The following is a 24,418-nucleotide window of genomic DNA, read 5'->3' on the forward strand; positions in this document are numbered from 1 at the left end:
GATTAATCAGCACTTTCTAATTGGAGATGTTAATCGGGGAACCTTTCAGACACTGAATTGTAGATTTTGCATCAAAGATCAATTTAGGATTCAAGTAAAAGTTTGTAACTTTATTGTAAACAGGCTCTTGTTGAGAGTTCCTGAATTAAGGGGAAAGATCACGGATGGTGTTTTTAAACTAGTGACATCTCCAGAACCATTAAACTCCAGTAATAGGGGTTGTTAACATGAGCAGAAACAAACCAGATACTGTCAGACTATCAATCCTGGATGTGATTAACAGCAGCAGAATGCAACCCTTGCGTCACTTATGAACTCTCTGGTGTGTCAGCAGATTGGATGACCGAGTGAATCCCTTCCCGCACACTGAGCAGGTGAACGGCCTCTCCCCAGTGTGAACTCTCTGGTGTGCAGTGAAATCAGATGAAGACCTGAACCTCTTTCCACAGGAGGTGCAGCTGAATGGCTTCTCCTCAGTGTGAACCCGTTGGTGTGACCAAAGGCCGGATGACTGAGTGAACCCCTTCCCACACACGGAGCAGATGAATGGCCTCTCCCCAGTGTGGATGCGCTGGTGCGCAGTGAGGTCCGATGACTGCCTGAAGCTCTTTCCGCAGTGAGTGCAGCTGAATGGCCTCTCCTCAGTGTGTATCCGCTGGTGGAACATGAGACTGGCTGACTGAGTGAATCCTTTCCCGCACACGGAGCAGGTGAAGGGCCTCTCCCCAGTGTGAACTCGCTGGTGCGCAGTGAGGGTGGATAGCTGCCTGAAGCTCTTTCTGCAGTGAGTGCAGCTGAATGGCTTCTCCTCAGTGTGAATCCGCTGGTGTACCATCAGGTTGGCCGACTGAGTGAACCCCATTCCGCACACGGAGCAGGTGAACGGCCTCTCCCCAGTGTGAACGCGCTTGTGCGCATTGAGGTTGGACGAAGACCTGAACTTCTTTCCGCAGGAAGTGCAGCTGAACGGCCTCTCCCCTGTGTGATTTCGCTGGTGTGTCAGCAGGGCCGATAACTGAGTGAATCCCTTCCCACAAACAGAGCAGGTGAACGGCCTCTCCCCGGTGTGATCTCGCTGGTGGGACCAAAGGCCGGACGACTGAGTAAATCCTTTCCCGCATATGGAGCAGATGAATGGCTTCTCCCCGGTGTGAGTGCGCTGGTGTATCAGCAGGGTGGAGGACTGAGTGAATCTCTTCCCGCACACGGAGCAGGTGAACGGCCTCTCCCCGGTGTGAATTCGCTGGTGCGCAGTGAGGGTGGACGACTGCCTGAACCTCCTTCCACAGTGAGTGCAGCTGAACGGCCTCTCCTCAGCGTGAATTCGCTGGTGTGACATGAGGCAGGCTGACTTGGTGAACCCCTTCCCACACTCGGAGCAGATGAACGGCTTCTCCCCAGTGTGGCTGCGCCGATGGATTTCCAGCAGGCACGGATAATAGAATCCTTTGCCACAGTCCTCACATTTCCACGGTCTCTCTGTGATGCCGGCCCCGGTGTGACTGCGCCGGTGGTACTCCAGCCGGGATGGGTAATTGAACCTCTTCCCACAGTCCTCACATTTCCACGGTTTCTCCATGGTGCGGGTGCCCTTGTGTCTCTCCAGGTTGGACGATCGGTCGAAGCCTGGTCCACACACAGTTACGCGTGTACGGTTTCCTCCTCCCCCCCGCCGTGAACGGTGCGCTGTTTTTTTCCAGGCTGTGTGTGTAACTGGTTCAAGCTTCTGTCACAGGGTCGGTGCACTGGAACAAACCGGTGTGTCTTGGTGCTTTTCCAGTCACGCTGATGTTTGAAATCTTTACCCGTGGGCAGAACAGACAAACATTTCTTCTTCTGTATTCAAAGGCCGATGATATTCAGGTCCTGATGGATCTCTTGTCAGATTTTGACCTGGCGCTTGATTTGATTTGGTTGTTCCTCTGTCAATCCGCCCCTAATCCCCTGGAAAAGGAGTTGAAAAGAGTCCCCACTGTAAACACAGGATGTAAGTTCAGAGCAGACAGTTCTAGTTTCTGTGCAATATCATTTCCCCCAAATCTGTCAATCCCCAGTCCCTGTCTCTCAAAGGAAAGAGCTGAACCCTGCCCAACATGGCGGCCGGTTGCCTGGGTAACCCGGGCCTTCCACCCCGGGGAGGGAAACCCCGCCCATTCCCTCACCAAGATGGCCGCCCACGAGCCCTGCCTTCCTCTCCCGACAGAGCGGCCAGTTGTCCGGGTGACCGGGACCTGTCAGCGGGGAGCAAGCCCCGCCCACTCCCTCTTCCCTCACCAAGATGGCCGCCCATGAGCGCCCCCCCCACCCCGCCTCCGTGATCGGCCCTGACTCCCACTCGCAAGATGGCGGCCAGTGAACCCACTCCCCGCAACCACCCCCTCCCGCCACCCCCCGCCGGGCCTCTCACCGCGGGGTAAACACGGGGCCTCTGGCCTCTTATTCGAGGCCTCAGGCCTACCCCAGAAGTTGTTCCAGTTCCCAGTCCAGCCGCGGTTTCCGTTCCTACCCTGTGCTCTCAATCTCCTCTCGCCTCCCGAACCGTCCGATCCTCCTCACTGTCACCATGACTGACACTGAGCATGCTCAGAGAGCACACCCACATTGCACCTGCGCACTGGACACCTATCGTCATTGATAGGGGACTTTCTGCAGCGCGGGGTGTTCTGGGTAACCCAGCCGCCATAGAGCGCAATGAGTGAACTGGAAGGATTTCCGCCAGTAAACAAAACAGAGGATTCACTGGTGAGGGGCATACGGGACGCCAAGCACAATGTAGGGTTGTGACACCTCATTAAATAAAACACGGGGGAGGCAATGATGTAGTGGTATTGTCGCCGGACTATATTCCAGACACCCAGAGTAATTCTACAGAGATCCAGAGTCGAATCCCACCATGGCAGATGGTGGAATTTGTATTCAATAAAAATCTGCAATTAAAAGATGGCTATGAAACCATTGTCGATTGTTGTAAAAACCCATCTGGTTCACTAATCCCCTGTAGGGAAGGAAATCTGCTGTCCTATCAAACTGCTACAAAGTCACAAAATAAAGAGAAATGCAACCGAAATTCAACTGGCATTGACCTAGGAAAAGACAATGGCAATCTCAGTCCTGTCGACCTTGCAAAGTTCACCTTACCTACATCTGGGGGCTAGTGCCAAAATTGGGAAAGCTGTCTCAAACTAGTCAAGCATGAGCTTGACATAGTCATCCTCATGGATTAATACCTTATAGATATTGTCCCAGGCACCACCAACACCATCCCTGCATATGTCCTATCTCACTGGCAAGACAGGCCCAGCAGAGGTGGTGGCACAGCGGTATACAGTCAAGAGGGAGTTGCCCTGGGAGTCCTCAACATCGATTCCGGAATACCTGAAGTCTCAAGGCATCGGGTCAAACATGGGCAAGAAACCTGCTGTTGCTTACCACGTACTGCTCTCCCTTAGCTGATCAGTGCTCCTCCATGTTGAGCACCCCTTGGTGGAAGCACTGAAGGTGGAAAGGCAGAATGTACTCTGGGTGGGGGACTTCAATGTCCCCAAGTGGCTTGATAGCACCACTACTGACCAAGCTGGCTGAGTCCTAAATGACTTAGCTGCTAGACTGGGTCTGCGTCAGGTGGTGAGGAAACCAACAAGAGGGAAAAGCATACTTGATCTCATCCTCACTAACCTGCTTGATGCAGATGCATCTGTCCATGTGCTGTGGTCACTCCTACCAATAAGAAGTCCCGCTTCACATTGAGGATATCCTCCATTGTGTTGTGTGGCACTACTAACGTGCTAAATGGGATAGATTTCAAACAGATCTAGTAACTCAAGACTGGGCATACATGAGGCTCTGTGGGCCATCAGCAGCAGCAGAATTGTACTCAAACACAAACAATAAACTCATGGCCCAGCATATCCCCCACTCTACAATTACCATTAAGCCAGGGATCAACACTGGTTCAATGAGAGTGCAGGAGGGTATGCCAGGAGCAGCACCAGACATTCCTAAAAATGAGATGGCAACTTGGTGAAGCTATAACGCAGGACTACTTGCATGTCAAACAGCATAAGCAGCAATTGATAGAGCTAAGCAATCCCACAATCAGCGATCGGATCTCAGCTCTGCAGTCCTGCCGCATCCAGTCTTGAATAATGGTGGACAATTAAACAACTTGTGGAGGAGGCTGCACAAATACCCCTATCCTCAATGATGGAAGAGCCCAGCACATCCATGCAAAAGATAAGGCTGAAGCATTTACTACAATCTTCAGCCAGAATTGCCGATTAGATGATCCATCTCAGCCTCTTCCAGAGGTCCCCAGCATCACCAATGCCAGTCTTCAGCCAATTCGATTCACTCCACGTAATATCAAGAAATGGCTGAAAGCACTGGATACTGCAAAGACTATGGGCCCTGAAAATATTCCGGCAATAGTACTGAAGACTTGTGCTCCAGAACTTGCCGCACCCTTAGCCAAGCTGTTCCAGTACAGCTACAGCACTGGCATCTACCCAGTTATGTGGAAAATTGCCCTGGGATGTCCTGTACACAAAAAGCAGAACAAATCCAACCAGACCAATTACCACCTTCAGTTTTCTCTCTATCATCAGTAAAGTAATGGAAAGGGTCATCAACAGTACTATCAAGTGGCACTTGCTTAGCAATAACCTGCTCACTGACACCCAGTTTGGGTTCCGCCAGGGCAACTCAGCTCCTGACCTCATTACAGCCCTGGTTCAAACATGGACAAAAGAGCTGAACTCCAGAGACGAGGTGAGAGTGACTTCCCTTGACATCAAGGCAGCATTTGACAGAGTGTGGCATCAAGGAGCAAAACTGGAGTCAATAAGAATCAGGGCGAAAACTCTCCGCTGGTTGGAGTCATACCTAGCACAAAGGAAGATGGTTGTTGGAGGTCAGTCATTTCAGCTCCAGGACATCACCATAGGAGTTCCTCAGGGTACTGTTCTCAGTCCAACCATCTTCAGCTGCTTCATCAATGACCTTCCTTCCATAAGGTCAGAAGCAGGGATGTTGGCTGATGACTGTATGATGTTCTGCACCATCTGCAACTCCTCAGATACCGAAGCAGCCCATGTCCAAATGCAGCAAGTCCTGGACAATATCCAGGCTTGAGCTGACAAGTGGCAAGTAACATTCATGCCATACAAGTATCAGGCAATAACCATCTCCAACAAGAGAGAATCCAATTGTCGCCCCTTGATGTTCAATAGCATTACCATCACTGAATCCTGTACTATCAACATTCTGGGGGTTACCATTGACCAGAAACTGAACTGGAATGGCCATATAATATTGTGGCTACATGAGTAGGTCAGAGGCTAGGAATCATGCAACAAGTAACCCACCTCATGACTCCCCAAAGCCTGTCCACCATCTACAAGGCACAAGTCAGGAGTGTAATGGAATACTCCACACTTGCCTCGATGAGTGCTGCTCCCACAACACTCAAGAAGCTTGACATCATCCAGGACAAAGCAGCCCACTTGATTGGCACAAATTCCACAAACATTCACTCCCTCCACCACCAATGCACAGTAGCAGCAGTGTGTGTACCATCTACAAGATGCACTGCAGCAACTCACCAAGGCTCCTTCGACTGCACCTTCCGAACCCATGATCACTACCACCTAGAAGGGCAAGGGCAGTGGATAGTTGGGAACACCATCACCTGGAAATTCCCCTCCAAGTCACTCACCGTCCTGATTTGGAAATATATCGCTGTTCCTTCACTGTCACTGGGTCAAAATCCTTGGAACTCCCTTCCTAACAGCACGGTGGGTGTACCTACACCACATGGACTGCAGCGGTTCAAGAAGGCAGCTCACCGCCACCTTCTCAAGGGCAATTAGGGATGGGCAACAAATGCTGGCCCAGCCAGCGATGCCCACATCCTGTGAATGAATAAATAAATATTACATTACTCTGATAGGATATCACTTACACACAAGTGGCAAGCAGTGTGGAGTCTCCTAAGAGCTCACCCCTTTTACTATCAGTATTTACAGGAGCTGGGACATGGTAACAAAGGACTCTCCTTGTTCTAATGATGACATTCCCTGACTGCCCAGATGTAGAGAAGTACTCCCAAGAGTCTTCTTTATTTGAAAAACAAACTTTATTTACAGACCTGCTGGATTAGCTGCAAGCCTCTAGCAAGGCTACAATAAATTCCCTAGACTAGGAAAACATTGCTCCTTATAAACTTCCCTGCATTCGGTGTTGATTGGCTGTTCTGACCATGTGACCCTTACTCAGTAAGGCTGGTCTTAAAGCAACAATCACCACATCCCTCCCCCTTTAATTCCTTAGGACATAGGAACAGGAGAGGGCCATCCAGCCTGTTGAGCCTGCTCCGCCATTCAATATGATCATGGCTGATCGAACACTTCAATGTTTTTTACCCACACTATTCCCATAAACCTTTACGTTATTGTTAATCAGAAATCTATCAATCTCTACCTTTAACATTATCAATGACTGAGCTTCCACTGCCCTCTGGGGTAGAGAATTCACGACCCTCCGAGTAAAGAAATTTCTCCTCATCCCGGTCCTAAGTGGCTTCCCCCTTATTTTGAAATTGTGTCCCCTGGTTCTAGGCTCCCCAGCCAGGGCAAACATCTGACCAGCATCTACCCTGTCTATTCCTTTAAGTGTTTTGAGGGTTTCAACGAGATCACCTCTCATTCTTCGAAACTCCAGAGAACACAGGCCCAGTTTACACAATCTGTCTTCGTGAGACAGTCCTTGTATTACGTTCCTTATTTACACAAATTACTGTATTCAGGTGAATAGAAACGATATCAAAAATCTTAGAAATAATCACACTGGCACTTTGCCATGTTTGCAGATTGTACACTTATTGACGTAGGTCCAGTAATTATAAATCAAGTAATTGAGGGGGTTTTCTGCTTTGGGTAGAGCATCGTAATTCTATGGATTGAGGCTCTCCTACAGGATCAACACTGACAGGAACTGCAATATCAGGTACCTCTTTTGGCACACTCAGTTCACTGTTATTCGATTCAATGGGGGCATCAGTTATGTCTATAACAGGTCGATCAGGTACTTCAGTGCTTGCGGGTTCAATAACATTCCTTGGTGGCAACACTGACTGTGGAAGCACTTCCCTGCTCCTCAGGTGATCCACGCGTATACGAACGATCCAGCCCACCATGTCTACTTGGTATGAAAGGGGTCTGGTCTCACAGACAGTAATTCCTGGGTCAAAGACAAAAAATGCTGGAAACACCACCCAGGTCTAGCCCTGCATCTATGGAGAGAGAGAGAGAGAGAGAGAGAGAGCTAGAGAGAGCAAGAGAGAGCATGAGAGAGAGAGAGCGCAAGAGATAGCGTGAGAGAGAGAGAGCGAGAGAGAGAGTGAGAAAGAGAGAGCGAGAGAGAGAGCGCGAGAGAAAGCGCGCGCGAAAGAGAGAGAGAGAGATTGAGAAAGCAAGAGAGAATGAGCGCGAGAGAAAGCGTGAGAGAGAGTGAGAGAGAGCGTGAGAGAGTGAGTGAGAGAGTGTGAGAGAGAGCGAGAGAGAGAGAGCATGAGAGAGCAAGAGAGAATGAGCACGATAGAAAGCGCGAGAGAGTGAGAGCGAGAGAGAGCGAGTGAGACAGAGCATGAGAGAGAGAGAGTGAGAGAGCGAGTGAGAGAGAGCGTGAGAGAGAGAGAGTGAGAGCGAGAGAGAGCGAGTCAGAGAGAGCATGAGAGAGAGCGAGAGAGAGCGAGCGAGAGAGAGCGAGTGAGAGAGAGCATGAGAGAGAGAGAGTGAGAGTGAGAGAGAGCATGAGAGAGAGAGAGCGAGAGAGAGCGAGTGAGAGAGAGAGCATGAGAGAGAGAGAGCGAGAGAGAGCGAGTGAGAGAGAGAGCATGAGAGAGAGAGAGTGAGAGTGAGATAGAGTGAGTGAGAGAGAGCGAGTGAGAGAGAGCGAGAGAGAGCGAGTGAGAGAGAGCATGAGAGAGAGCGAGAGAGAGAGAGCGAGAGAGAGAGACAGAGTTAACATTCTGAGTCTATACGATCCTGTTTCAGATTTCCAGCATCTGTAGTATTTTGCTTTTATGTTACAATAATTCCTGGGATCCCACTTGGAACGCGACCAAAGTTTCTTACATACATGGCTTCATCTATTATAAACGTCCAGGCTCTATTATGCAAATCGTGGCTTGTTTTTTGATTACCTTGGTCCTTCTCTTCCCTCCCCGGCAAATTTGGAAATACGAGACTCAGTCTCATTTCTTTTCGACGATGCTTCATAAGTGGTTCTGCTGGTGGAACTCCCGTTGCTGCACATGGAGCCGTGTGGGAGCAAAGAAGGAAGGGTGAGATTTTGATTTCTGAGGTTAGTCCAGAGGAGATTCACCAGGATGTTGCCTGGGATGAAACATTTAAGTTATGAAGAGAGGTCGGATAAACTTGGGTTGTTTTCGTTGGAGCAGAGAAGACTGAGGGGCGACCTGATCGAGGTGTACAAGATTATGAGGGGCATGGACAGGGTGGATAGGGAGCAGCTGTTCCCCTTAGTTGAAGGGTCAGTCACGAGAGGGACACAAGTTCAAGGTGAGGGGCAGGAGGTTTAGGGGGGATGTGAGGAAAAACTTTTTTACCCAGAGAGTGGTGACGGTCTGGAATGTGCTGCCTGGGAGGGTGGTGGAGGCGGGTTGCCTCACATCCTTTAAAAAGTACCTGGATGAGCACTCGGCATGTCATAACATTCAAGGCTATGGGCCAAGTGCTGGTAAATGGGATTAGGTAGGTCAGGTGTTTCTCACATGTCGGTGGAGAGTTGATGGACTGAAGGGCCTCTTCTGCAACTGTGTGATTCTGTGAAAGTTTGGACGGCTTTCTCGGCTGGTCCGTTTGACGCTGGACGGTAAGGCACAGTTCGGACGTGTTTAACGTTGTTTAGAAGGGCGAAGTTCTGAAATTCAGCGCTTGTAAATACAGCTCCGTTGTCTGATACAATGGCTTCGGGCGATCTGTGAGTCGGAACGCATTGGCGTAACCTTTCGATGGTGGAGTGCGACGTTGGTGATCTCACCTCAAAAAATCTCCATCCATTTTGAGTCCCTGTTGATTACGAGCAAAAACATTAAGCCCAGGGACGGAACCAGGTCACCCACATGGATCCGCGCCCCATGGTCGGCGGCCAGGCCATTCCCAAGGGTGTAGTGGGGGGGCTGCGGCTGGCCATTTTTGTTGCAGTTGGCACCGTTGACGGTGTTCGACTAATTTCTCGATATCCGCATCCACGCCGGGCAACCGCATGTAACTCCCGGTGAGCGTTTTCAATTTAGAAATACGCAGACAAGTGCTGTGTAATTCGGCTAGGGAGAGTTGCCTGCCTGGTACAGGGACGGCTAACTCTTGCTCCCTAGACTACAATGCCATCCCGACAACTCAAGTCTTATTCATGTGGTATTTGAAATCCCTTGATTGGGTTGGATTTGGTGAATCTTAAGGTCTTGTCTGGACCTGGAAAAATGTATTAATTTTGCTTCCAATTTCCACCCCTCCATCATTTTCACATGGTCCATCTCTGACACTTCCCTTCCCTTCCATGACCTCTCTGTCTCAATTTCTGGTGATAGACTGTCCACCAGTATTCATTACAAGCCTACCGACTCCCACAGCTACCTCGACTACAGCTCCTCACACCCCGCTTCCTGTAAGGACTCCATCCCATTCTCTCAGTTCCTTTGCCTCCATTGCATCTGTTCTGATGATGCAGACAGTTTCTCTGACATGTCTTCCTTCTTCTTTAACTGAGGAAACATTTTCCACCCACGGTGGTTGACAGGGCCCTCAACCGAGTCCGGCCCATCTCCCACGCATCCGTCCTCACACCTTTCTCTCCCTCCCAGAACCATGATAGGGTCCCCCTTGTCCTCACTTATCACCCCACCAGCCTCCACATTCAAAGGATCATCCTCCACCATTTCCACCAACTCCAGCATGATGCCACCACCAAACACATCTTCCCTTCACCCCCCCTGGCGACATTCCACAAGAATAGTTCCCTCTGGGACACCCTGGTCCACTCCTCCATCACCCCCTACACCTCAACCCCCTCCCACGGCACCTTCCCATGCAACCGTAGAAGGTGCAACACCTGCCCCTTTACTTCCCCTCTCCCCACTGTCCAAGGGCCCAAACACTCCTTTCAAGTGAAGCAGCATTTCACTTGCACTTCCCTCAATTTAGTCTACTGCATTCGCTGCTCCCAATGTGGTTTCCTCTACATTGGAGAGACCAAACGCAGACAGGGTGACCACTTTGTGGAACACCTTCGGGTCTGTCCGCAAGCATGACCCAGACCTCCCTGTCGCTTGCCATTTCAACACTCCACCCTGCTCTCATGCCCACATGTCCATCCTTGGCCTGTGGCATTGTTCCAGTGAAGCTCAATGCGAACTGGAGGAACAGCACCTCATCTTCCGACTAAGCACTTTACAGACTTCTGGACTGAATATTGAGTTCAACAATTTTAGATCATGAACTCTCTCCTCCATCCCCACCCCCTTTCTGATCCCCTCTTTTTCCGATAATTTATATAGATTTTTCTTTTCCCACCTATTTCCATTACTTTTAAATGTATTTCCACCCATTGTTTTATCCCTACCTTTTAGCCTATTTTGATCCTTTCCCCCCACCCCACCCCCACTCTATCCCACCCCCTATCTGTACCGTGCTCGTCCTGCTTTCTACCCTTAATGTCACCTATTATCACATTCCTTAGATAATATCACCACCTTCAACACCTCTTTGTCCTTTTGTCTATGACCTCTTTTGGTTATCTCCACCTATCACTGGCCCTCTATCCAGCTCTACCTGTCCCACCCCACCCCACCCCCCCTTAAACCAGCTTATATTTCACCTCTTTTCTATTTTTCTTTAGTTCTGTTGAAGAGTCATAAGGACTCAAAACATTAACTGTGTTCCTCTCCACAGATGCTGTCAGACCTGCTGAGTTTTTCCATGCTTAAAAAGTACTTTGACAGGGAAGATGACCAAATGGAGGTATTAGTGGTGGTAGATAAGACAAAGATTCCGAAATTGACTTTCCTTTAAATTGGATAATGAGGGGATACTTAAAAATTAAATGTAACATTGAGTTACCTTCTAGGCAAGTATCCAATTGATTTAGAGAAGCTGTTGCAGTTACACAAAGTTATTTGTGGGAATAAGCTAGGGAGGGCAAATTTAGTTGTGCATGATGTAAATATGGGCGATGCAGTTTCAATAAGGAAACACCCTTATAGATTAAGTCCAGCAAAATTATCACAAGTACGGAAAGAATTCAAATTTATGCTTCAAAATGATATCATAGAGTCTGGTTGCAGTAACTGGAGTTCGCCTATTGTGCTGGTGCTGAAACCAGATGGAACACAAAGGTTATGTGTGGATTATTGAAAAGTAAATGCAGTGACAAAAGTGGATTCATATCCTATTCCATGGTTGGAAGATTGTATTGACAAAGTGGGATAATCAAAGTTTATCACAAAGATTGACTTGCTGAGAGATTATTGGCAAGTGCTATTATCGGAGAGAGCAAAAGGAGATACTGGCTTTTGTGACACCAGATGGACCATATCAATTTAAAGTTGGTATGAAAAATGCACCAGCAACATTTCAAAGACTGATAAACAAAGGAATTGCAGGACTGAGCAATTGTGCTGTTTATATTGACGACTTGATAGTTTTCAGTCAAATGTGAGAGGGGCATTTACAACATCTGAAAGAACTATTTGATCGACTTCGAGAAGCTAATTTGGTGGTGAACTTGGCTAAAGAGTGAACTTGCAAAAGTGCAAGTCACATATCAAGGCCATGCCATTGGACATGGTATGGTAGCTCCGAGAGATGTGAAAATAAAAGCCATTGTGAATTTCCCGGTGCCGACAACAAAAGAAGTTTTGAGATTTCTGGGGATGAGTGGATTTTATCAGAAATTTGTACCAAATTTTAGCCGCGTGGTTGCTGCATTGACTGAGCTATTAAAAAAGAACGAGAAGTTTCAGTGGGCACAGGAGTGTCAGGAGGCTGTGGCTGATACCCCTGTATCCACCTCCATAACTAGAGGCTTCCCGTTTATGTGGAGTGTGACAGTGATAGTGTCTGCCTTGACTTCTTTAAGATTAAAAAGAGAGTGAACGTCAGAGTCAGTCATTTCAGCCTCTTCCACATTATGAACTTCTTTGCTGGCTGTTTACTTGGCAATCTGGACTTGGCTCTGCCATGCTTTATCAAATGCCCTCTTTTGCAACAGTAGTAGCCCTCGGCCTCCTTCAATCTACATGTTTCAGAAGTGCGGTTACCCCCACGTCAGTAACAATTCAACTTCAGGGTCGCTGTCTGATTGCCGCCGGTAAGTTTTTTTGATTTCTGCGTGATTGGGAAACGTTTCCCACTTTGCGGACTAGGAAAACTCTGCCCCTTATAAACTTCCCTCCACTTGGTGTTGATTGGCTGCTCTGACCACCAAGGCTTTTTTTGAAAAATATACTTTATTTATAAAATATCTGGAAGAACATTCCAAACCATTTCAAAATCACCAAGACATAAGTACAATCAGATTCAACTTTTACACATGGATCACAAGGTGCATCAATACAATCAATGAATATTACAATCATTTCAATATGGTCAATGCAGACAATCAGACAATAGTATTGGAGTTATTAACATACATCATGTTGCACTCTGAGGTGCTTCAATACAATTATAACAACTAGTTTTCAATGTATACATTCATTTTGAGCTGTACAGCCCGAGGGGCTCTTTACAGTTCCCAGCCCCTCGGTGCACTATGGCAGAAAGGTCTTAGCAGCGACCCTTCCCCATTGCGCTTTTGTGGCGGCTGCCCCAAGCTTTAGTGCGTCCTTCAGCACATAGTCCTGGACTTTGGAATGTGCCAGTCTGCAACACTCGGTCAGGGATAACTCTTTGCGCTGGAAGACCAACAAGTTTCGGGCAGACCAAAGAGCGTCTTTCACTGAGTTGATGATCCTCCAGCTGCAGTTGATGTTTGTCTCGGTGTGTGTCCCTGGGAACAGCTCGTAGAGCACAGAGTCCTGTGTCACAGAAATGCTCGGGATGAACCTCAAGAGAAACCACTGCATCTCTCTCCAGACCTTCTTTGCAAAGGCACAATCTACAAGGAGGCAAACAACAGTCTCTTCCCCACCATAGCCACCTCGAGGGCAACGTGCCGAGGGGGTGAGACTCCTGGCGTGTAGGAAGGATCTGACGGGGAGGGCCTTTCTCACCACCAGACAAGCTACGTCTTGGTGCTTGTTGGAAAGTTCTGGTGATGAGGCATTCTGCCAAATGACTGTGACAGTCTGCTCGGGGAACCATCCCACCGGGTCCACCCTCTCCTTTTCCCGCAGGGCCTTTAAGACGTTACGTGCCGACCATTGCCTGATGGACTTGTGGTCAAAGGTGTTTCTCTGCATAAATTTTTCCACCAGAGACAGGTGGTACGGTACGGTCCAACTACTTGGAGCGTTCCGCGGCAGCATGGCCAGACCCATCCTTCGCAACACTGGGGACAGGTAGAACATCAGCACATAGTGACACTTGGTGTTTGCATACTGAGGGTCTACGCACAGCTTGATGCAGCCGCACACAAAGGTGGCCATCAGTATGAGGGCGATGTTGGGCACGTTTTTTCCCCCTTTATCAAGAGGCTTGTACATCGTGTCCCTGCGGACACGATCCAGTTTCGACCTCCAGATAAAGCGGAAGATGGCTCGGGTGATCGCCATCATGCAGGAGTTTGGAATAGACCAGACCTGCACCACGTACAGCGAGAGTGCCTCACACCTGATGACCAGGTTCTTACCCGCAATGGAGAAGGTGCGTTGCTCCCACATGCCCAGTTTTCTTTGCACCATAGACAGTCGCTCCTTCCAGTTTCTAACGCATGCCCCGGTCCCTCCGAACCATATCCCCAGCACCTTCAGGCCATCAGCCCTGACAGTGAAGGGGATAAAGGATCGCTCTGACCACCAAGGTTTGCCTTAAAGCAACATTCACCACACCAGTTATTCCTGAATTCCTACACCTTGAATTGTTTGTGCATTGTTTCATCATGTTTCCACATTTCACTAACAAATGTTGAAATGTTTGCTCCACACCCACAGGGTTTCATCTGTTTCAAGCCACAAACAGAAAGGTCCAGTTTCCTGAAGTTTGAGACAAATCCAAAATGATGCAGAGTTTCAGCCAATGAGGGAGATCTGGGCTCAGCCCCGCCCCTCATTCACTCGGATTGGTTGGAGGACCAGTCGCTCCCGCTCGGTCCTCCAGTACCCGCCCCCCTACTCCTATTGGTCCGGAGCTGCCGTCCATCACTCCCCATAGTGATCTGGAGCATGCGCAGTGCGGGTCATGCCCATGGCTAAGACGCCTGTTTGTCTCACCTTCAGGCGGGAAGGACCTTCGGCGAAGGAAGCGTGAGGTGAGTTGGGTGGGCGGAAAGGCTTTATAAACACCCAGTATAGGCCCCGAAGGCGAAACAAGAAGTTACTGGTCCCGAGTTTGCATCGAGCCGGGAGGAATTTTTTTTCCGCAGGGCCTTTCTTGGTCACAGGTCCGAGTAAACGGCCGCCATCTTTATTGGGGGCGATGTGCAGAAGGGCGCATGCGCAGCTTCCATCGTGCGGGGTAAATGTGCAGCGGTGCGCATTTGCGGTCATTCCTGCCCCCTTTCTCCTCCTCCCCCCTCCCAAATCAGCAGGAGGAGAGAATGTTGTGAATTTCTAACCTGGACTGACAGGGATGGATTTTGGAAACTCCTTTTACAGGGGGTTAGAGGGGGAGGATTTACACACAGCAAACCCAAAGCAAAGATCACGTTAAGCTCTGACAGAGTCACTCAATTAATCAGAACCTGTTTGTTATCAACCTTTGAGTGTAAACATTGTCTCCCAGGTCATCACCGCTTTCCATGGGGGAGACAGTGGTTACGTTCCGGGACTAGTAATCGAGAGGCCCAGGCTAATGTCCAGAGGACAAGGGTTCAAACCCAACCAGCTGGTGGAATTTAAATTCAATTAATTACCTGGAATTTAAAAGCTAGCCTTCGTAATGGTGACCGTGAAACCATTGCCGTGACTTTGTGGGAATGGGAAATTGTGAGGGACTGGGATTTACAGCTTTGGGAAACAAGAGAGTAAAAGATATCCACTAGGAACTAGAATTATCTGTTCTGAACTTGTAGCCCGGACTAACCTGTCTAAACTGGTTTTACAGTGTTACAAGGATTGGATGGACCGATAGGAAACTCAAATCGAACATCACATCGAGATCTGACCGATTCACTCAATTCATCAGGACCTGAATATCATTGGCCTTTGACTGTGGAAGGAATGTTTCTCTGATCTGTCCGTGGGAAAAAGATTTCAGACGTCAAGTGTGACTGGAAAAGCATCGAGACACACACACACACACACACACACACACACACCCGAGTGAGAGTGTTCCAGTGAATTGACTGTGGAAAGAGCTTTACACAGCCTGAAAAAAAAATCACACCGTTCTTAGCGGAGAGAAGCAATATACATGTGTGTTGTGGACGAGGCTTCAAGTGATCATCCCAACCTGGAGAGACACAAGGACACCAACACTACGGAGAAACCGTGGAAATGTGGGGACTGTGGGAAAGGATTCAGCTACCCGTCTGAGTTGGAAATTCATCGACGCACTCACACCGGGGAGAGGCCGTTCACCTGCACTGCATGTGGGACGGGATTTTCTCGTTTGTCCAACCTGCAGAGACACCAGCGTATTCACTCTGACGTCAGAATCTTTAAATGCTCCGACTGTGAGAAGAGCTTTAAAAGCAGCAGTGACCTGCAGAAGCACCAGCGCACTCACACCGGAGAGAGGCCATTTGCCTGCTCCGTGTGTGGGAAGGGATTCACGTGTTCATCCAACCTGCTGAAGCACCGGCGCACTCACACTGGGGAGAGGCCGTTCATCTGCTCTGTGTGCGGGAAGGGATTCACCGGGTCCTTCACCCTGCTGCAGCACCAGCAAGTTCACACGGCAGAGAGGCCGTTCACCTGCTCCGAGTGCGGGAAGGGATTCACCCGTTCGTTCACCCTGCTGTCACACCAGCGAGTTCACACTGGCGAGAGGCCGTTCACCTGCCCTGTGTGTGGGAAGGGGTACACTCGGTCGTCTCATCTCCTGAGACACCAGGTAGATCACGACTGACTTGAGGGGTTGGAATCCGCAGTTTCTGCTGTTAATCACATCCAGGCCAGCTTCACGTTTGGGTGAATCCTGAGGTGTGTAAGAAATGTGTCAGAGCCGCTCTCTTCCAATGGTTCAGAGCTTCCAGACACAGAACGGAAGGCTCCTTTACAACTGGGTTTAGAGTCAGGAAGAACAACGGTGAATGCTGGAAACGTGCTGTCCAATCAGAGATTGGTGTAAAACTGTGATCTGTTCCTGACTGGGAGCGAAACGGCAGGTTTAAGTTTCCAGTCTGGAAACGATTGATAAATGTGGCAAGGGGATTTAAAATGTTTCTGTGACATTTCTGATTCTACAAACGTAGGCCAATAACAACAAGAAGTTGCATTTGTATAGAACCTTCAACTTCGTAAAACATCCCAAGGCGTTTCACAGATGGCCAAAAGCTTGGCCGAAGAGGTAGATTTCAAGAAGTATCTTAAAGGGGGAGAGAGAGGTTTAGGGAGGGAATTCCAGAGCTCAGGGACCCGGTAGCTGAAAGCACGGCTACCGATGCTGTCGTGATGGAGGTAGGGGATGCATTGGAGGAGAGCAGGGAGCTCGGAGGGTCATGGGCTGGAGGAGGCTCCAGAGGGGAAGAGGAAGAGGAGGCTCCACAAATAACACTGTCCTCCACGATGGGAGAACCCAACACATCAGTGCAAAAGATGAGGCTGGAGCATTTGCAACCACCTTCAGCTAGATTTGCTGAGTGGATGATCCCCAGCATCACAGATGCCAGTCTTCAGCCAATTCGACTCCACGTGATATTAAGGAACGGCTGAAGGCACTGGCTACTGCAAAGGCTATGGGCCTTGACAATATTCCACAACAGTACTTAAAGACTTATGCTCCCGAGCTCACCGCACCCCTAGACAGGTTGTTCCAGTATAGCTACAGCACTGGCATCTACCCAGCTATGTGGAAAATTGCCTAAATATTTCCTGTACACAAAAGCAGGACAAATCCAATCCGGCCAATTACCGCCCCATCAGTCTACTCTTGATCATCAGTAAAGTAATGGAAGGAGTCATCGACAGCAGTGCTAGTAAGCGGCACTTACTCAGTAATAACCTGCTCACTGATGCTCAGTTTGGGTTCCGCCAGTGTCACTCAGTTCCTGATCTCATCACAGCCTTGGTTCAAACATGGTCAAGGGAACTCCCGAGGTGAGGTGAGAATGACTGCCCTTGACAGCAAGGCAGCATTTGACCAAGTGTGGCATCAAGGAGCCCTCGCAAAATTGAAGTCAATTGGAATCGGTGGGAGGAGGGGTGGAGAAACTCTCCACTAGTTGGAGTCATACCTAGCACAAAGAAAGATGGTTGTGTTTGTTGGAGGTCAATCACCTCAGCTCCAGGACATCACTTCAGGAGTTCCTCAGGGTAGTGTCCTCGGCCCAACCATCTCCAGCTGCTTCCATTGTAAGGTCAGAGGCAGGGGTGTTTGCTGATGATCACTCAATGTTCAGCACCGTCCGCGATGCCTCAGATACTGAAGCAGCCCATGCCCAGATGCAGCAAGACCTGGACAACATTCAGGCTAGGGCTGATGAGTGGCAAGTCACAAGTGTGGAGGTGTAAAGGTTGCGCATGAATGACCAGAAAGGTAGGCTGGGCATGTGTGGAGAGAGGTGGAGACCAGAACAAAACCCATGCTCTGATTGGAAGCCCCAGAGCCCTTCCGTTCCTCCAGCTGTTCCCATTGGCCAATAGCTCAGCGCGACCGAAGTCCCCCCCACATGGGGTCAGGCTCCGCCCGTTCTTGTCTGGGGAGATTGACCAATGGGAAGAGCTGGAGGACCAGAAGGACGCTGGTCCTCCAGCCAATCAGAGTGCGAGCTTTGCGCTCATGAAGATGGAGCTTCACCCCCCAACAAATACTTCCTCGCGGGTCCAACATCTGCGTGTAAAGCACTTTCTTCCCTCCCCTTTCCATTTAGTTTCCGATTCTCGGTTTATTTATTGTTGATTTTAGTTTGTTACAGTAAAAGCTTTTCTCAAGCGAAACCTTGCCCCCTGGTTCATGCCCTTGGAGTTGTCTGAGAACGGTTTATCTTAAAAGTGACCAGTCTCCTTGGAGACCGTGGCAACATCGATATGTCTGGTATTGTTACATGGTACACATGAGATATATCATTTATGTACATACTGTAATAAAGCATATTGATTAGTATTTCTAGCCTTGTAATACATGACTGTAGCTGCCTTATACATTTCCATTCGTGGAGTCATTACGGCACAGAAAGAGTCCAATCTGAAACGTGGGCTCTTTCCTCCCCCCTTTCCATCTTTCCATTTCTTTGCTGGTTGTTGGTTTGTTTGTGCCGATTTTTAGTTTGGTCGTTACAGTAAAGTTTGTAATCTTGCTCCTCAGTTTATTCCCTCGGTGTTTGCCTGAGAATTGGTTTCTTTTAAAGCCATCGGTCCCCGTGGGGATTGCAACAGCATTGATGTGTCCCGTGTCCGTCACACGGTACATATTAGATAAGCTATTTGTGCTTCGACCATAAAGTACACATTATTTCTAGCCTTGTTGTATGGTACTGTGGCTACGGCATACATTTCCGGTCGGAGAGCCGTCGTGGCACAGAAGGTGCCCATTCGGCCACTCGTGGCCCACGCCGACTCTCTGTGGAGCAATCCAGTCAGTCCCATTCCCCCCTCTATAACCCCATTCCCCGGCAAGTTTACTTCCTTCGAGTGCCCGTCCGATTTCATTTTGAAACCGTTCGTCTTGGCATCCACCAGGCTCATGGGCAGCAAGCTCCAGGACACGGCCTCTCGCTGCTTAAATAAAGCTCTTCCTCACATTCTCTCCTGCATTTCTAATCAAATCAATGTAGTACTGTATATCGCACACATTTTTAGTCCGGTGTTATCCATATATGAAACATATACACATGGTGAACAGCCTGCATGAAGATTTTCTTATCTTTGTGTCCAGGACAGAAAGCGGTGAATTGGGAGGGTGTATATTCGATACAACAGAGTGAGAATGGAGGGAGTGTGTGTGTGTGTGTGTGTGTGTGTGTGTGTGTGTGTGTGTGTGTGTGTGTGTGTGTGTGTGGCTGGAGATTTACAGCCTCAGGGGAACGAGAGATGAAAGAATGTTCCATCGAAGCCAGAATTGCCTGTTCAGCGCTGACTTTTGTAACTCCCTTTCTCAGGATATCAGAAAGGGGAGGATCTACAGGCAGAAACCTCAAGCCAAACATCACATCATGATCCGACAGAGCCACTCAAGATTCATCGGGACCTGAATTTCACTGACCATTGATTCTGGGAGGAGAAGTGCGTGTCTGTTCTGTCTGCTTCAAAAGGTTTTAAACATCAGTGTGACTGGAAAAGCACCGAGACACACACACACACACCTTCAAGTGAGAGTGACCCAGTTCACTCAGAAATTTTACAGGCTGAAAATACATTGCACCATTCAGACAGGGAGAGACCAGACCAGAACTGTTCCATGTGTGGACGAAGCTTGAACTGACCATTGAAACAGGAGAGACAGAAGGATACGCGCACCATGGAGGAGGAAAAAGTGCTGGAAGCTCATCAGCGTGTTCACACTGGGGAGGGGCCTTTCACCTGCTCTGTGTGTGGGAAGGGATTCCGTCATTCATCCAGCCTGCAGACACACAATCACGTTCACACTGGGGAGTGTCCATTCTCCTGCACTGTGTGTGGGAAGGGATTCACTCAGTTATCCAGCCTGCAGACACACAATCACGTTCACACTGGGGAGTGTCCATTCTCCTGCACTGTGTGTGGGAAGGGATTCACTCAGTTATCCAGCCTGCAGACACACAATCACATTCACACTGGGGAGTGTTGATTCACCTGCTCTGTGTGTGGGAAGGGATTCCGTCATTCATCCAGCCTGCAGACACACAATCACGTTCACACTGGGGAGTGTCGATTCACCTGCTCTGTGTGTGGGAAGGGATTCCGTCATTCATCCAGCCTGCAGACACACAATCACGTTCACACTGGGGAGTGTCGATTCACCTGCTCTGTGTGTGGGATGGGCTTCTCTCAGTTATCCAGCCTGCAGACACACAATCACGTTCACACTGGGGAGCATCCATTCACCTGCTCTGTGTGTGGGAAGGGATTCACTCAGTTATCCAGCCTGCGGACACACAATCACGTTCACACTGGGGAGCGTCGATTCACCTGCTCTGTGTGTGGGAAGGGATTCACTCAGTTATCCAGCCTGCAGACACACAATCACGTTCACACTGGGGAGTGTCCATTCACCTGCTCTGTGTGTGGGAAGGGATTCCGTCATTCATCCAGCCTGCAGACACACAATCACGTTCACACTGAGGAGTGTCCATTCACCTGCTCTGTGTGTGGGAAGGGATTCACTCAGTTATCCAGCCTGCAGACACACAATCACGTTCACACTGTGGAGCATCCGTTCACCTGCTCTGTGTGTGGGAAGGGATTCACTCAGTTATCCAGCCTGCAGACACACAATCACGTTCACACTGGGGAGCGTCCATTCACCTGATCTGTGTGTGGGAAGGGATTCACTGTTATCCAGCCTGCAGACACACAATCACGTTCACACTGGGGAGCGTCCATTCACCTGCTCTGTGTGTGGGAAGGGATTCACTCAGTTATCCAGCCTGCTGACACACCTTGGCAGCCACACCAATGAGAGACCTCTCCAATGCTTTGACCGGGGGGGGGTGACTTTAAGAACTCTGAGGAACTAATGGTTCACCAGCGCATTCACACTGAGGAGAGACCGTTCAACTGCTCTCGCTGCACAAAGTGGTTTAGAACGTCATCCAGCCTGAGCAGACACCAGCGAGTTCACACCAGGGAGAGGCCGTTCATCTGCTCGGTGTGCGGGAGGGGATTCGCTCAGAAACCCACCCTGCAGAGACACTGGTGAGCTCACAAGTGATTACAGGGATTGGTTGCTGCTGTTAATCACATCCAGGACTGAACCATGTTAATTCTGACAATTGGTGAAGTGGGAGGGTCGGAGGGTTTCTTTCTGCTGGACTGGCCGGTCATTCAACTTTGCTGATGCTCTTTGAGCCTGGGAGTGCACATTTCCACTGAAATGATCCACAAAAGCTGATGGAGGACATTTATTTCATCCTGGATATTAAATAGTGTTTTTCCTACCACTACAGGTAGATCTAAAATAAATACATTTGTCTCTGTTCCATTGAGTCTACAGCATAGGGCCAGGCCAGTCAGCACAATTGGTCTCTGTCAGTATTTATGCTCCACATCCTTCTATTCCTGACTCCCTCATTTTTGTATTCAGCTTCCCCTTAAATGTATTCATGCTGTTCACCTCAACCACTCGCTGTGGTAGTGAGTTCCACATTCTCATCACTCGCTGGGTAAAGAGGTTTCTCATGAAATCCCTATTGGATTATTGAACCCCTTCATCATCTTAAAGACTTCCATCAGGTCACCCTTCAGTCTGCTCTTTTCTGGAGAAAAGCAGCCCCAGCCTTTCCTGAAGGTTAAACGCTCTCAGTTCTGGTGAATCTTTGTTTCTCCATTCTCCAGTGCCTCTATTTCCTCTTTCTAAATGGAGATCGCAGATGTTGACAGTCCTCCCAGTGTAGTCTAACCATGGTTCGAAACAAGATGAACATAACCTCCCTGCTTTTCAATTCTATCCCTCCAGAATGGAACCCTATATCTGGACCCCAGACTTTAGGGAAGATGTGAAGTGCTCAGAGAGGGTGCAGAGGAGATTTACGAGAATGGCACCAGGGATGAGGTACTCCAGTTAGCTGGAGGGACTGGAGCAGCTGAAATTGTTCTCTTTGGATCACACATTTACTGGGGCAGTAAAGCAGGCCATTCGGCCCATCGAGTCAAAGCTGACTCGGTAGAACAAAGCAATCAGTCCTAATAAAAACAAAAAAAACTGCGGATGCTGGAAATCCAAAACAAAAACAAAATTACCTAGAAAAACTCAGCAGGTCTGACAGCATCGGTGGAGAAGAAAAGAGTTGACGTTTCGAGTCCTCATGACCCTTCGACAGAACTTGGAGTCCTAATGGCCCGTTCTATTCCCAAAGACTGGCAAATTTATGTCCCTCATGCCCATCCAATTTCCTTTCGAGATTGTTCATCATCTCCACTTCCACCAACCTCGTAGACAGAGAGTTCCAGGTCATTACCGTTCATTGAATAAAAATGTTTATCCCTCTATCCCCCCTATATCTCCTGGCCAAATCTCTAAATCTGTCCCCCTAATCCTGGCACCATCAGCTGATGGGAACAGCATTTCTCTGTCTGCCTTATCTAAACCTGTCAGAATCTTCTACACCTCTATCAAATCTCCCCTCCACTTCCTTTCCTCCAAGGAGAACAACACCAGCTTCTCCAACCTGACCCTTGCGGTTAAAATCCCTCATCCCTGGAACCAGTCTGGTAAATCTCCTCCCCGCCCTCTCAGGGACCCTCACACCCTTCCTAAAGTGTGGTGACCAGATCTGGATACAATACTGTATTTGGTTCTATCCGGAACTTTAAAAAGGTTCAGCGTAACTTCCCTCTTTTTGTACTCTGTACCTCTATTTCTGAAGCCCAAGATTCTATCAATCCGCAAATCCTCCCAGCAATGCCTATGGCATTGCGGTAAGAGTGGGAGCGACTCCTGCTCAGACAGGCTTGATGTGGATTGGTGCCCCTCAAGCGATACCCTCCGGCTTCAGGCTAGTGACCTGTTCAGGGAAAGAAACAATCTAGGAGAAGCAGCCGGAAGCAGGTGCTTTGCCTGCCACGTGTGTATCCTGACACGGGAATGCTTCAAAGTCGCAGATCCCGCTTGCTTTGCTAATTCCTCTCTCAGTCGCCCCACCACCTTCGATGATCTCTGCGCATGAACCCCCAGGGACCCTCTGTCCCTGCTCACTCTTTGGAACATTGCCAGTCAGTCTATGTTGCCTCTCCCTATCCCTTCCGCCAAACCACATCACCTCGCGCTTCTCTGTATTAAATTCCATCTGCCACTTCAGAGAATGTTAAGGGGAGATTTAAGTGTTAAACGTAGAGCAGAGGAGACACCGCTTTCTTTAATCGGTCACCCTCAATTGAAGATGAGCCTCCCCCCCTTTAAACACATGAGGATGGTGGAGCACAGAAGGAGGCCATTCGGCCCATCGTGCTCATGCCAGCTCTTTGAAACAGCGACCCAATTAATCCCATAGCTCTGCAATTTTCTTATCCTTTACCTGTTTACAGGTCCCACCATTTGCCTCCAGTGCCAAAATCTGCTAATAAAAAAAACCACGGTATAAATAAATGCACTGGACTGACAAATGTTGAAGTGTTGGTTTAGAGCCACAAGGTTAAATTTTCATTTGAGCATCTGGCACCTTTCTGTCTCTATTGCTTGTGTCACTGACTGCCAGGCGATGGAGTTGAGGGCTGAACTGATCAGAGAATATCAGGGTCTGCGCCCCAGGTGGGAAACTGCCATGGGCGTCGCACTGATAGAGAGACAGGGAGGTGCCGGAGGACTGACTGGGAAATGGGCCTCCAACCAGCTGGGGCAAGATGGGGATCCCCGGGGGTCAGTGTCCCTGTGACCAAAGCAGAGAGTCGTGGAAACAGGGCACAGAGAAGCCAAACAGAAACCATTCAGATCCAGAACATTGTGGTACATCCTTTTACTCTGACTGTCTTTGACCCTGAAATAATTTTCTGTGTTTCTGACCATGAATAAACTTTTTTCAGTAATAATATTTGATTTGGCTGGGATTTTCATGAGCAAATTTACGCACTTTCAGAGAAAACAAGTGAGAGGGGCTGGCAAGCTCTTCCACAGAAAGTGAGTCCCTCTAAATCAGGAAATAATTGAGGCATGTAAGAAGAGTGCTATAATTGTCATGGGTGATTTTAATCTGCATATTGACTGGATAAATCAGATTGGCAGGGGTAACATGGAAGACGAATTTGTTGTGTGCGTCAGGGATTGTTTCTTCGAGCATTACATTGCAGAACCTACCCTGGAACAGGCTATTTTAGATCTAGTAATGTGTAATGAGGTGGGACTAATAAGAGGTCTCATAGTTAAGGATCCTGTAGGGGGTTGCGATCACAATATGGTAGAACTTCAAATTCAGTTTGAGGGCGAGCAACTCGGGTCTCAAACCAGTGTCC

The 24,418-nt window shown here is 48.9% G+C and overlaps 2 protein-coding genes across 2 annotated transcripts in view; one reads left to right on the top strand and one right to left on the bottom strand.

Moving 5' to 3' along the window:
• Window positions 1–304: 304 nt before the first annotated feature.
• Window positions 305–24,418, bottom strand: part of LOC121270345 (zinc finger protein 271-like) — a 37,902-nt gene continuing 13,788 nt past the window's right edge. The window contains exons 4-6 of the mRNA XM_041175637.1: window positions 8,792–9,089; window positions 7,007–7,214; window positions 305–1,726 (exon numbers count right to left, since the gene is read on the bottom strand). Coding sequence (XP_041031571.1) covers window positions 305–1,726; window positions 7,007–7,214; window positions 8,792–9,089 — 1,928 coding nt within the window. The remainder of the gene's footprint in view (window positions 1,727–7,006; window positions 7,215–8,791; window positions 9,090–24,418) is intronic.
• On the top strand, window positions 14,390–17,249 carry LOC121270528 (gastrula zinc finger protein XlCGF7.1-like). The gene is made up of 2 exons (XM_041175895.1): window positions 14,390–14,484; window positions 15,279–17,249. The coding sequence occupies exon 2, from the start codon at window positions 15,588–15,590 to the stop codon at window positions 16,242–16,244; it is 657 nt and encodes a 218-aa protein (XP_041031829.1). The 5' UTR covers window positions 14,390–14,484; window positions 15,279–15,587; the 3' UTR covers window positions 16,245–17,249.

Source organism: Carcharodon carcharias, chromosome 27 (assembly GCF_017639515.1).
Source record: "Carcharodon carcharias isolate sCarCar2 chromosome 27, sCarCar2.pri, whole genome shotgun sequence".
Lineage (NCBI taxonomy): Eukaryota > Metazoa > Chordata > Chondrichthyes > Lamniformes > Lamnidae > Carcharodon > Carcharodon carcharias.